The following is a 13,094-nucleotide window of genomic DNA, read 5'->3' as shown; positions in this document are numbered from 1 at the left end:
TTGCTGTTGGCCGACTAAATTCGTGTGCAGTCTAGAGCACATTTCAACCGACACAACAACACTGGACAAAAGACGGCCGATCGGTCAGCCAACAATCGCTGCGTGTGTACGGGGCTTTAGTGTATTTAAAACTAAAACATTTTTTATGGAGTGTCGCTCTAGGATGATTTCCTTTCATTTAGGCTGAGTTCATACTTTTACAAATTGGATGTGGGTTTCCCCGCTACCAATTCACATGACAAGGAGAGTGTGACCTGCTCTGAGCTTACACACCTCTGGGGCGGCCGCGGTACGCACTGGAAAAGGGTCCTGTGCATATTCTGGTCCATTTCAGGTCCGAATTCAGTCAAAAATTCGGACCTGATTCCCACTTGAAACAGAGAACAAGGACGCACCAGACACCCTGCTGTAAATTACGGCCACAGTTAGGGTGAACCCAGCCTTATTGTCTTGTAGATACAATAAGAAGTAAGAAAACATCTACTAAGTGAAATATCCTCTTTGTAGATATTTGTCAGGTGTCCCCATTTTAAAAGTTTCCATCTAGCCTTGTCCTGCTGACAACCCAAAAGTTCGTTTTTTTTCCTCATTTCCAGCACCGTTGCCAAGGTAAATCTCCCAAAATGGGACACACAATTCAATAAAATCCTATGAGGCTTTCTAATCCCTCACTAATTTATCCAAAACAAAAAAAAGTCTGGGTTTAGTTACACTTTGCACGTGTGACCCCACCAATGATACAATTCAGTCACTTTAGCTCCTTTTTACCACTCAATCCCCATGTTAACTAAGCTGGTCTGAAAATATGTTTGATAGCATGGTCTCCCTTTTTAGTCCATTTGACTTCCCTTTATACCTCTGCTTCATTTGCTCATTCATTAACCCATGGGCTGAGGTGGAGAGACGGTTGGATGACGTCACAATCTTTGACTTAGCTTATCAAAGGAAACTTTGAATGTATTCATAGAAGGCAAAGCTCCCTGTGAAAGGCTGAAGTCAGTCCAACTTAATTTTATGCCGGGAGTAAAAGGAAAGTTCCTATCCCACTTTCAGAACACAATACTGTATACTGTATGTAGCTGAGACTAACTATACTTTCAAATAATTGAATCCTATTGACACCCCTCCCTGTGGTATCTAAACACCCTTGCACTTAGTTACATAGTTAGTCTGGTTGAAAAAAGACACAAGTCCATCTGGCTCAATCAATAAAAAAAAAAAAAAAAAAACAGTAAAGAAAACCCAACCATACAATCCCATATTCACAATCCTATACCTGCAGTTGATCCAGTAGAAGGCGAAAAAACCCCAGCAAAGCATGATACAATTTGCTACAGCCAGGGAAAAAAATTCCTTCCGGATCTCCCGAGAGGCAATCGGATATTCCCTGGATCAACTTTACCTAATAATATTAGAACCAATTTATATTATGTACACCCAGGAAAGAATCCAGGAATTTTTTAAAGCAATCTAGTGAGCTAGCCAGAACCACCTCTGGAGGGAGTCTATTCCACATTTTTATAGCTCTTATGGTGAAGAAACCTTTCCATATTTGGAGACAAAATCTTTTTTCTCTAGGCGTAAAGAGTGCCCCCTTGGCCTCTGTGTTTACCTTAAAGTGAATAACTCAACATCAAGTTCACTATATGGATCCCTTATGTATTTATACATGTTGATTATATCCTCTCTTATTCTCCTCTTCTCAAGAGAGAATAAATTCAGTTCCTCTAATCTTTTCTCATAGCTCTTCCATGCCTCTTATCAGTTTGGCTGCCCTTCTCTGCACTGTCTCTAGTTTCCCGATATCCTTTTTAAGAACTGGTGGCCAAAACTGAACTGCATATTCCAGATGAGGTCTTACTAATGATTTGTACAGGGGCAAAATTATATCTCTCTTTCTGGAGTCCATGCCTCTTTTAATACAAGAAAGGACTTTGCTTGCTTTGGAAACCGCAGCTTGGCATTGCATGCTATTATTAAGCTTATGATCTACCAGAACACCCAGATCCTTCTCCGCTATGGATTCCCCCAGTTCTACTCCCCCTGGTATGGATAACACATGCATATTCTTAGCCCCCAAGTGCAAAACTTTACATTTATCAACATTAAAACTCATTTGGCATATAGTTGCCGAATGAAAAAGTGCATTGAGGCCAGCTTGTATGTTGGAGACATCCTGTAAAGAGGTTATTCCACTGCTGTTACCTGCAAAGACTGAAATTGTACTTTTAATCCCATTTATAAAATAAATTTATAAAATTTATAAAATCATTTATAAAGATATTAAAAAGTAAGGGTCCCAACACTGAACCTCGGGTTACACCACTGATAACCTTAGACCATTCAGAGCAAGAATCATTAACCACTACTCTCTGAATTCTATCTTTTAGCCAATTTTCTATCCATTTACAAACTTATCTTATACCTTCATCAGTGGATGATGTAGTTGGCACTACCACAGAAGCCTCCCCGCAGGCTTACAAGTAGTCAACATTTGAGGCTTTTAAGAATACAGTGCCCCTGGGACTCTTCACATTGACATTGCATCTCCCTGCCCCCCAGAACCCCTACCACTGCACTTCTGAACCTTCCCGCCATCAGTACCCCAGTCACTGCACCCTAACACCCAAACATTGAACTTTTCTGCCAGCCAACAAAGCTGCCACTGCATACTTCACCACTGCTCTTTCTGTCCTTGCCCGCCTCTGATTACTTCTCAGTAATATGCAGAGGAAGAAAGAAAGAAAATTTTGGAAAAAGAAAAAAAAACCTTTTCCTTAGTTTCTGTTGTACAATTTTGCAAATAAATACGTTTTATTCTTCACTGATGTGCGCTGATGAGGCTGCACTGATGGGCACTGATAGGCTGCATTGATGGGCATTGATATTCAGAACAGATGGCCACTGATATGCTGCACTGATTATCAGTGTAAATGCCTCTGTCACCACTGGAAAGCTGGTTATCGGCTTTCCTTTCCTCAGACACTGACAGCGCTGAGTAAAGGAAATGCCTATAACCAGGATTTGTTTCCATGTGATCAGCTGTGATTGGACACAGCTGATCACATGGTAAAGAGCTTATGTCATCAGCCCTTTACCGTGATTGATGAACACAGAACGCCGCACTGTGTGCCAAAAATAAGAGGACGTCATATGGCGTCCTCATAGAACAAGAGCGGTGCCGTCTGACCTTCATTTTACAATATGGCAGGTGGGAAGCAGTTAGGCAAAACTTGAGTGGAAAGAGAATAAAAACGTCAGGTTTTTTTTTTTTTTTTATTGCTGTCTGCCTCCCTTTTAGGAAGATTCAACCTCTTTATTTGTCCTATTGTCACAGAAAATGAAAAAAAATATCAGACTTTGACTGGTCACCTGAATAGGAATAGAGGGAAACTTTTTTCTGGTGACCATGGTGACTACCAGGAATTTCCCTCATTTTAGAGGGATTACCTTTCACTTCCTATGAAACAGGAAGTGAAGGGAAATCTCCCTAATGGGACACAGATGCCAGATGGCAAAAATCTGACATAACTCTCCCTAAAGCCCCGTAAACACGATCAGATTATCGGAAGATCTGTCGTCTGTTTTTTGTGGCATGCTAGTCTGATGTGGAAAGTGAAGAGGTTTTTTTCATACGAATTTTCCCGTACGACAGAATTCTACTTCAGAAGTGATGTCATGTGTTGGATTGCTTTGTATGTGTTCTTTCGTCTCTGAGCATGCCTAGTGTTGCTCTTAAGATTTTTTTCCGTCGAAATCTGTACTAATGAGACGAAAATCGGACGTTGTATTACGGACAACAAAAATTTTATAGCATGCACATCAGGATTTTGTCAGCCGAAAATGCGGAGTCGGCTGTCGAAAGCACCATACTAACAAACCGAAAATCGGCAGATCGGTCGTCGGACGAACTTTCTTTTCCGAATTTCTTATCGTGTGTACAGGCCTTTACTCTATCCAAAAATGAAAAAAGTTTTACCTTCAGTTCTACTTTACGAAGTCCAACATCCAAATGTATTATTTATTGCTTTTATTTCCAATGTGGGTGTTTTAGTCAAAATTCGACATCATTATTTATCACTCTTCCCTCCTAAGCTACTGAACCCTGCTATATTATATTTAACATGCAATCTTTAGATCAGACTGGAACCAAGGGGAAACTCAATTTTTCTTCCTGTATTCTTCTTTTACAATAAGTCTAGGATTTAGCAGCCTAAAATTGAGCAAATAGGAAAAGTTCATTGCCAGGTTTTACAAACACTTTAAAATTCATTCGATACATCTGGTGCTTTATGTGAAAGTGATGTAGGAATGTCCTGCTATAGCAGTTGTTCTGTTCCATCACAAAAGACATGGAATGTTCTGTCCATGTGTTTAGCTGTCTCAATTGTAAAGAACATTCTCATCCACCACCCATCAGAACAGGTGCACGTAGACTTGAAAGAATCTAAACATAGACACCACAATTCCTTTCCCACAATCTCTTTGTTGTCTGCTGACTGTTAGGGTGAAACTAGGCTAACTTTCTGCTTTTAACTTATGTATACTAGCAGAGTTTGTTATTTTTTATTTTATTTAATGTGAGTCCAAGACTTTCCTGCGCTGGTTTATCTTTCTCTGCAATTGTTTGCCCATTAACCTGACATAAATGGCCACTTTAAAGATAAAGCTCACAAGTATAGAGCTTTGTAACCAAACAATTTATTATAAAAGTATTATTATTATTATTATTATTAGTTTTATAGTGCTGGGAAACAGTCATAAAATTAAACATGTGATGGGGATAACAAGCACTTTGAACATTCCCTCTCTGTATAATGTATGTATTCTGTGAGCGATGGGTCTCAATGGCTGCTACACAATAAAAGTATTTTGTAGAAAGCCTTCAGGGAAATCTAGAAAACAAAGAAAGGGGTGTTGGGACATACAGCATTGCACTAATTAGATGAAGTAGAATTTTTCCCCCAGGTCTCTTAGGTTGCCCTTACGTGATTATGATGATCCAAGATCTTCATGCTCATTCTCTCAAAGCTTCTATAGATTGCTTACATTTCAGCTGGCTTGGCCAAAATTTAGGCCATGGGTTGTCCTGCAAGCACTATGTGGCTTTAAAATAAGTTGGTTTAAAAATCATCTGAGCCAAGTGGAAAATTATCATCCAAAAAGTGACTGTGTTCTAACAGATGCAATCACTGTTCGGCAGTGCCAGGACCGTGGGTGCCACAGCTGTCAGAATACAATAGCCCTCAAGGCTTGAACCAAATAAAGGAGTGCCAAATTGAATTTATAAAGGAGTCCAAAACAGCTTTATTGATTCACAAAAAAGCCAACTTATGAATTATTAAAGCTGTTTAGCAAAGGCGTAAGTAGAACTTTCAGGGCCCTGGTGCAAGAAACCATGAAGGGCCCCCCGGACCCCGGGGCGGGGCCCTTCCCTTCAAGTCTGGGGCTCTTCCCACTGATCCTGGGGCCCTTTACTCTCATTGCGGGGCACTTTATTACGGTCCCACAGCGGGACCCTTTCACAAGTTCTGCAGTGGGCCCCCTTCCTGCCATCTTGGGGCCTCCCCACGGTGATGGAATGCCAGGGCCCGGTCGCAAGTGTGACCTTTGCGATCCTGGAAGCTCACCCACTGGTGTCAGTAGTTTTTTTTTTATGGTATTTTAATTGTATTATTTTTTCTCATTTTATTTTACTTTTTTATAATGTCACTGACTATGATTCTGTCCATTCAGAAAAGGAAGGAGCAGGTAAATTACATATTTACTGACCCCTTCCTGGTTCTCTATTGTGACACATTCTCTGCAGCAGCCGACAGGAGAGGGAAGGGAGCACAGTGGGGGGGGGGGGGTTGCACAGTAGGGGGGGACCAGGGGAGCACACAGGGGCCCAGAGAAAGCAGAACACAAGTGAACTGGATAGGAGGAGTGGCGGGGGCAGCATACAGAGGAACCAATCTCCTCAATTTTCCCCCACCGCCCCTCCTATCCAGGTGTACAGGGGAGCTGCACAGGCCCCCTGGAGCATGGGGCCCGGTTGCAATTGCAACCCCTGCAACCCCAGTAGTTACGCCCCTGCTGTTTAGGATTCTTTCGGTTTGGTGCACCATTTTTAGGTTCAAATGTTAAGTGAGGTTCCTGGGTACCCATTGGATGGAAGCCTTGCATGTAAGCTACCAATGAGCTTTCCCTTTACTACACAGTATTATTAAGCCCTGAAGCCCTAGCACCACTTGAATGTAACTCCTTGAGAATCTGAGAATGCAATAGATGGCAATTTGAATTTCCTCCATCAAAAATGGATTGATTTCCCCTCTCTCAGGGCTAAAAAGCCCAATTATTCTACAACGATTCTTTCTGCTATTCAACACTGTACTATTGCCTCTCCACTGAAACCGATTTGTTAAAGTATAACTAAAGGCAAAACCTTTTCTTTAGTTTTGGGTAGAGTGGAAGGAGATTAGAACCGCTGTCTGTTTTTATTGCTGCCTGTCTTTCCATTAGAGAGCTTCACCCTCTATATTTGTCCTGTTTACCATTATCATTTTAAGTGAAAGTTAAAGAAACCCCAAACTTTGAGTTGTTGCCAGAAAAGTAATAGAGGGGAAATCTTTCAATGTTGACACTAGTTCTGGTGACCTGGGGGTCCCCAAGAGATTCCCTTAATTTGTATGGATTTCCTCCCACTTCCTGTTTTGGCTATGGGACAGGAAATTAAAGTAAATCTCCCCAATGGGATGCAGATGGCAAAAAATAAACCAACAGGAGTTATATACCTCCCTTGCTCGATCCAAAATTAAAAAAAAAAAAAACTTTTGCCTATAGTTTTATAAGTTGATTGTATTTACATTAAAAAAAAAAAACACTATTAAAATGTATGTAGTGTCATATTTGTTGATTTTGGATAAACTACAAAAATTATACTAGGCCATTTTGCTCCAGTTGCCTGTTGGGGAGATTTGCCTTCACAACAGGAAATGAGAGGAAATCTTTCCAAAATGAACAGAACTCCTGTCTTAGAGAATTGTCAAAAAACAGGTGTCCCCACATTTTCCTTCATCTCTTTGGGGTGTATTTAAAAAAAAAATTGCAGAGCGTGTTCTGTAAAACAGCATTCTCAACATTCACAATCAAATATTTCCAGTCTATTCCCTCGACAGAGTGAATTTTATTCATTCAAAAAAATGGTTAGAATAAATAAATGAGATATGTTTTGAAAGAAAACCCCCTAGGTATCATGTGGGACTTTATAGGTAACAGTAGGTTGTATATATGAATATTCAATATTGTTATTCTAAAATATTTTATTGAAAAATTGATATCATTTATATCCAATATTTATACTCATACTTTTGTACAGGATATTGTAACTTGTTATGGCCATACAGATAATGGCTCCTCCATTACGTTGTAGCGATACATAATACAAACATGGTGTTACTTAAAGGAGTGGTACATAATCCATACAGAATAAATACATGAGATATGCCATGCCTGAGAGAACACAACACAACCATGTAAAATTACATCTTTTACTATGGTATCTGCTTCATGTTGTAAAGCATTGCATTCATATATGACAACTTTATAACATTATATGTATTAATGTATACGTCATTACACACTTCAAATTTCATTATTTTTAATTTCTCCTTTTTTTTTTTTATTTATACCATAATATACCCTGTATGTTTTCATTCTACTTTTCAATAAACATTTATTGAGAAAAAAAAAAAGAATAATTAAATAAGAATGGTTCGGGAATATATGGCATTATGGCCGCTAAATAAAACTGACAGCTATAGCAAATACAAAGTTTATTTCCTATGAGCATTAGCTACATCTACAGACGATAATGTGGTATTTCCATCTATCATGTATGAATAAATCACATTCGACCTAGAGAGTAAATAACCTAATAACATTTTGTAACACATATGTATGTGACACATGTATGTAACACATATGTATGTGAAGTTTCTCAGGATGAATAGCTCTGCAAAGTTTTTATAAATACACAATGTGTATTATAAAGTGACACTCAGCAGGACAAATAGAGGAATGAATCTTCCTAAGAATGGACAGACAGCAATACAAACCTGACAAAGGGTCTATCCCTATCCAAAACAAAAACAATACCTTTCCATACACTTCTGTTTAATGCATGCCATTTTATCAGCAGTAGGATAGACAGAGAATTGCTGTTAGCTCCTCAACACCATTATGATCACAGGATACTCTAATATGCAGGATATTTAATTCTACATGTTCTAAACTCTACAAATGAGATTAAAGTGTTCAAAACCAGTCAGTAAGACACATATTACATCACGACAATAGCTGTTTGTGACGGAAGTTATTATTGTCTGGTATAAGAATTCCTAAACTGTTATAAAAAGGGCAAGGACTATATACACACAATATCTTGCCATCAGTATATCTTGCCATAACTGTTTATGTCATGGTTTGATTCCATGCCTTGTTTCTTGCCAATCTTTTGTATATCTGATAAGCTCTAGTACATGAATTAAATCATTGTTTATATTGGTGAGTGCTGAGATAAGGAATGACCAGTCCATGTTCAAATTCCTATTACCCATGGAAGTGCTCTTTAAAAATGACTTGGAATTCCTTTTTTAAAATATTATTTTTTCTTAAACAGCTGTATGTTTCAACCAAACTGCCCAAATCTGATTGCTTTGCTGATCACTGACACGACTTTTTGTGGTCTTTATAAACCCCTAATGTTTAACCTCTATTAGTTACATTACATATTCAAGTTCTTCGGATACATTTGCATATTTTGATGATACGTTTGGGTACTCCGGTTTTCAATCCCAAGGCAAGTTAATGTGCTCTAGTCTAAATTGGTCCGTGTATGTATACATGTGGAGTAGAGACCATAGATTGCAAGCTCTTTGAGGTCAGGGACCGATGCGACTGATGTGAATGTACAATATATGTAAAGCTCTACATAAATTGAGTGTTAAAATTACCAGTAATATTTCTTCGCTCTTGCATATTGTAATGCTGTTTGTAATACTGTTAAAAATTCAATAAAAAATTTGAAGAGTTAAAAAAAAAAAAATTACATGTTGAAAAAAATAATAAAAAAAATAAATAAAAATATAGAAAAATATGTGACAGTTGAGTTTGACTCTAAAATAATTCTTACCAGTTCCTGCTTGAGTCTGCGAAGATACTGGTCCATGCTCCCCTCTTGTGTGACTATTAACACAAGTCCATTTGTTCTGTAGGGTAAATGCTTTGATAGGTCGTTCTTTTCACTAATTGACCCAGCACGGGCTCCCTATGTCAACTCCAGCCTTATTTCTCTTTATCTTTTTGTATTGGACTTTGGCTGCTAATGCTACTAAAAAATAAAATTGTTTTAAAATGCATAAAGAAGCCTAATTTCTTAGAAATGAGTGACCGGCACTCTAGGCTTCAGTTGATAGGCTTCCCAATGTTAGTCCTGTGAGATTCCGCTGTTCCTGTAGGAGCTCAGAAAAGCTAGCTACAGCAGCTGACACGCTGCTCTCTGATCATGCAAATCTTTCCTAAAGCAGAGAGCAATGAAAAGGGATAACTGCTGCTCTCAGCAGCCAATAGAAGCCAGTGCCTTTTGATGAGCAGACAAGCCCTGTCTATGTCTGTCCTACTAGATATTAACATGAGGCCACGAGAGGGAGTAGCTGGAGAAGACTGACTTCACAATGCACTTTCTGTAAATTCATTCATCTTCATCCTTGTGCTAAACAAAAGTATTAATGTTAGACTTAAACACAATTAGTCAAATCCCATATAAGCTTTAACGTGTTAATGTCATTTTAAAAGTTTGTAATTTATTTTTATTTTTTTTTAATGCCAGCTTTTTTAATTAACCACTTAAGCCCCGGAAGATTTTACCCCCTTCCTGACCAGGGGGTATTTTGCGATTCGGGACTGCGTGACTTTAACGGACAATTGCGCGGTCGTGCGATGCTGATAACGGATTTGACGTCCTTTTTTTCCCACAAACAGAGCTTTCTTTTGGTGGTATTTGATCACCTGTGCTAATTTTTGATCATGTGCTATAAACAAAAAAAGAGCATCAATTTTGCGAAAATTACAATTTTTTTCCCCCTTTTTTTTATTTGAAATTCCCAAAAGAAAAAATGTAAAAATCAAAATTTTTTAACATTTTTGGCCAATTTGTTTTATGCTACATATTTTTTGTTAAAAAAATTGCAAAAAGCATATTTTCATTGGTTTGCGCAAAAGTTATTGCGTTTACTAACTAAGGGAAAGATTTTTGTAATTTTTGTTGTTTTTTTTTTTTAACGCGTAATGGCGGCGATCTGCGATTTTTTTTACGGGACATTTTTGACACTTTTGGGGCTACCAGTGACATTACTACAGTAATCAGTGCTATAAATATGCACTGTTACTGTAAAAATTACACTGGTAGTGAAGGGGTTAACTTTTTTTGAGAGGGAGGGGTTATGTGTGTCCCTAGGGGCGTGATTCTTACTGTGATTGGCTGTGGCTTGAGGTGTAGGAACAGTGATCAACGGTCCTACATAGTAGAACCGTGTGATCACTGTTCTTACACAGGGGAGAATGACAGGCGGCTTGTTTACATTAGCCGCCTGCCTTTCTCCCACTGTCACGGACGATCGCAAGTGGCCAGCGGACATCGGGTCCGCCGGGCACATGCGCAGGGGGGGGGGGGTTCTGTGACCGAGCGGGAGCGCGCCTCCGGCGGCGCGCGCTCACTCCCCAGAGCCTCACAGGCTAGTGACGTACCCATACATCACTTTGCCTGTGAGGGGCTGAGCGCCGCAGTATATGTACAGTATATGTTAGAAAAAGAAAAAAAATGAAAAAAAAAAGAAAGGAAAAGAAAAAAAAAAATCTATACCCCAACATTAAACAAAACAGCCAATTAAAACATATACACCATATAAAAAAGATATTGCCTGTTTTAACCACTTAAAGACCGACACGTTAAAACCCCTTCCTGTCCAGGCAACTTTTCAGTTTTCAGCAAGATGATACTTTGACTGAAAACTACCCGGACATGCAACACTAGGGTTTATTTACTAAAGCTGGAGAGTGCGACATTTTAGGCTCACTTCCGCATAGAAACCAATCAGCTTCCAGGTTTTTTTTGCCAAAGCTTAAAGTATTTGTTACCCCAAACTTCATATTCCTTATATGAGCCTGCTGTGCCATGTACTTGTATGACAAAGTCTCCTGTTCTCTTTGTATTGCTTCCTTTGTGTAAAATTCCTGATGTCAGTGCCAGTCCCTCTGCTTTCCTATTAAAACTGACCACACTAGGTATGAGAGCACAGAGTGTACAATTTTCTAGCTGTGCATGGAACTCAGCCTGCTACTATATAAAACACACAGAGGGTGCACCGACCTAGTGCATTATCCCGAGACAAATCATTTATTAGATAAGGCTAAGTTCACATGTAGGCGTTTTGGAGTGTTTTTGGGGCGTTTTTCTGCTGTAGGATAAGCTCAAAAACGCTCAACTAGACAAATCCTAATAATTTCAATAGCCCCTGTTCGCATTTGAGTGTTTTGACGTTTTAAGCAAAAGGCCCAACGCTAAAATAAAGTACATGAGCTTCTTTTAAGGTTTTTATTTTTTTCCATTGGTCACTTGTTAACCTAAAAATGCCTGCACAAAAACGCCTATAAAAACGCCTATAAAAACGCCTGAAAAAACGCCTTAAAAATGCCTGTTAACCACTTGCCGACCGCCGCACGACTATCTACGTCGGCGGTCAGCCCCTCACAGGCAAACTAACGTAGGGCTACGTTGTTTGCTTGTGAGGGTCTAGGGAGCGAGCGCGCGCCCCCCGGGGCGCGCTCCCGCTCCCGCGTGGTCACGGACCCCCCCGCGCGTGTGACCAGCGGACCCGATGTCCGCCGGTCACTCGGCGATCGGCGGGGGAGAGGGAGAATGTCAGGCAGCTTGTGTAAACAAGCTGCCTGTCATTCTCCTCGCTGCAAAGACACTGATAAAACGGATCTGGTATGTAGATCCGTTGATCAGTGTCCTTACAGCTAGAGCCACAGCCAATCACAGTAGAAACCACGCCCCTAGGGACACACACAGCCCCTCCCTTCCAAATAAAGTTAACCCCTTCACTACCAGTGTATTTTTACAGTAACAGTGCATATGTATAGCACTGATTACTGTAGTAATGTCACTGGTAACCCCAAAAGTGTCAAAAATGTCAGTCAAGGGTCCGATCTGTCCGCCGCAATGTCGCAGTACCGCAAAAAAAATCGCAGATCGCCGCCATTACGCGTTAAAAAAAAAAACAACAAAAATGACAAAAATCTTTCCCTTTGTTAGTAAACGCGATAACTTTTGCGCAAACCAATCAAAATACGCTTTTTGCGATTTTTTTTACCAAACATAGGTAGCATAAAATAAATTGCCCGAAAATTTTTAAAAATTTTGATTTTTACATTTTTTTTTTTGGGGGAATTTCATATAAAAAAATGTGAAAAATATTGCTATTTTTGCAAAATTGACGCTCTTTTTTTGTTTATAGCGCGTGATCAAAAAATCGCACAGGTGATCAAATACCACCAAAAGAAAGCTCTGTTTGTGGGAAAAAAAGGACGTCAAATTCGTTTAGGTACAGCGTCGCACGACCGCGCAATTGTGCGTTAAATTCACGCAGTGCCGAATCGCAAAATACCCCCTGGTCGGAATGGGGGTAAAATCTTCCGGGGCTTAAGTGGTTAATAGCAACGCCAAGATGTGAACGGGAAGTGGGATTTATTGAAAGGGGAGCACCCGATTCCTCACCTGCACATCCACTCCGTGTCACCTCAAAAAGAGCACCTTATCAATTTGTGGACTTTGGACTTATTTATACCGCCTGGGACTTTCTGCACATTATATATATTTATTTATATATTTTTTGCATTTTTTCCCAATTTTTTCATCTTTTATTTCCGGCTTAATTGCACTTATTGATCCTGCACTTCTTTTGTACTATATTCAATCTGCGGCTTTATATATATTTTTAGTGACCTTTATAATCAGCTGTTGTTGCATATCACAACCGCTATTTTTTACA

At 39.5% G+C, this 13,094-nt stretch overlaps 1 protein-coding gene across 1 annotated transcript in view; it reads right to left on the bottom strand.

The window, feature by feature from the left end:
• The window catches only part of INKA2 (inka box actin regulator 2), a 57,941-nt gene extending 48,577 nt beyond the window's left edge, over window positions 1–9,364 (bottom strand). Inside the window, exon 1 of the mRNA XM_082247428.1 lies at window positions 9,176–9,364. Within this exon, the coding sequence (XP_082103554.1) occupies window positions 9,176–9,211 (36 nt within the window). The 5' untranslated portion in view covers window positions 9,212–9,364. The remainder of the gene's footprint in view (window positions 1–9,175) is intronic.
• Between the last annotated feature and the right edge of the window lie 3,730 nt (window positions 9,365–13,094).

The sequence above is a fragment of the Pelophylax lessonae genome (assembly GCF_965119305.1).
Source record: "Pelophylax lessonae genome assembly, chromosome: 2".
Lineage (NCBI taxonomy): Eukaryota > Metazoa > Chordata > Amphibia > Anura > Ranidae > Pelophylax > Pelophylax lessonae.
This window is presented reverse-complemented; position numbering and strand designations above follow the sequence as displayed.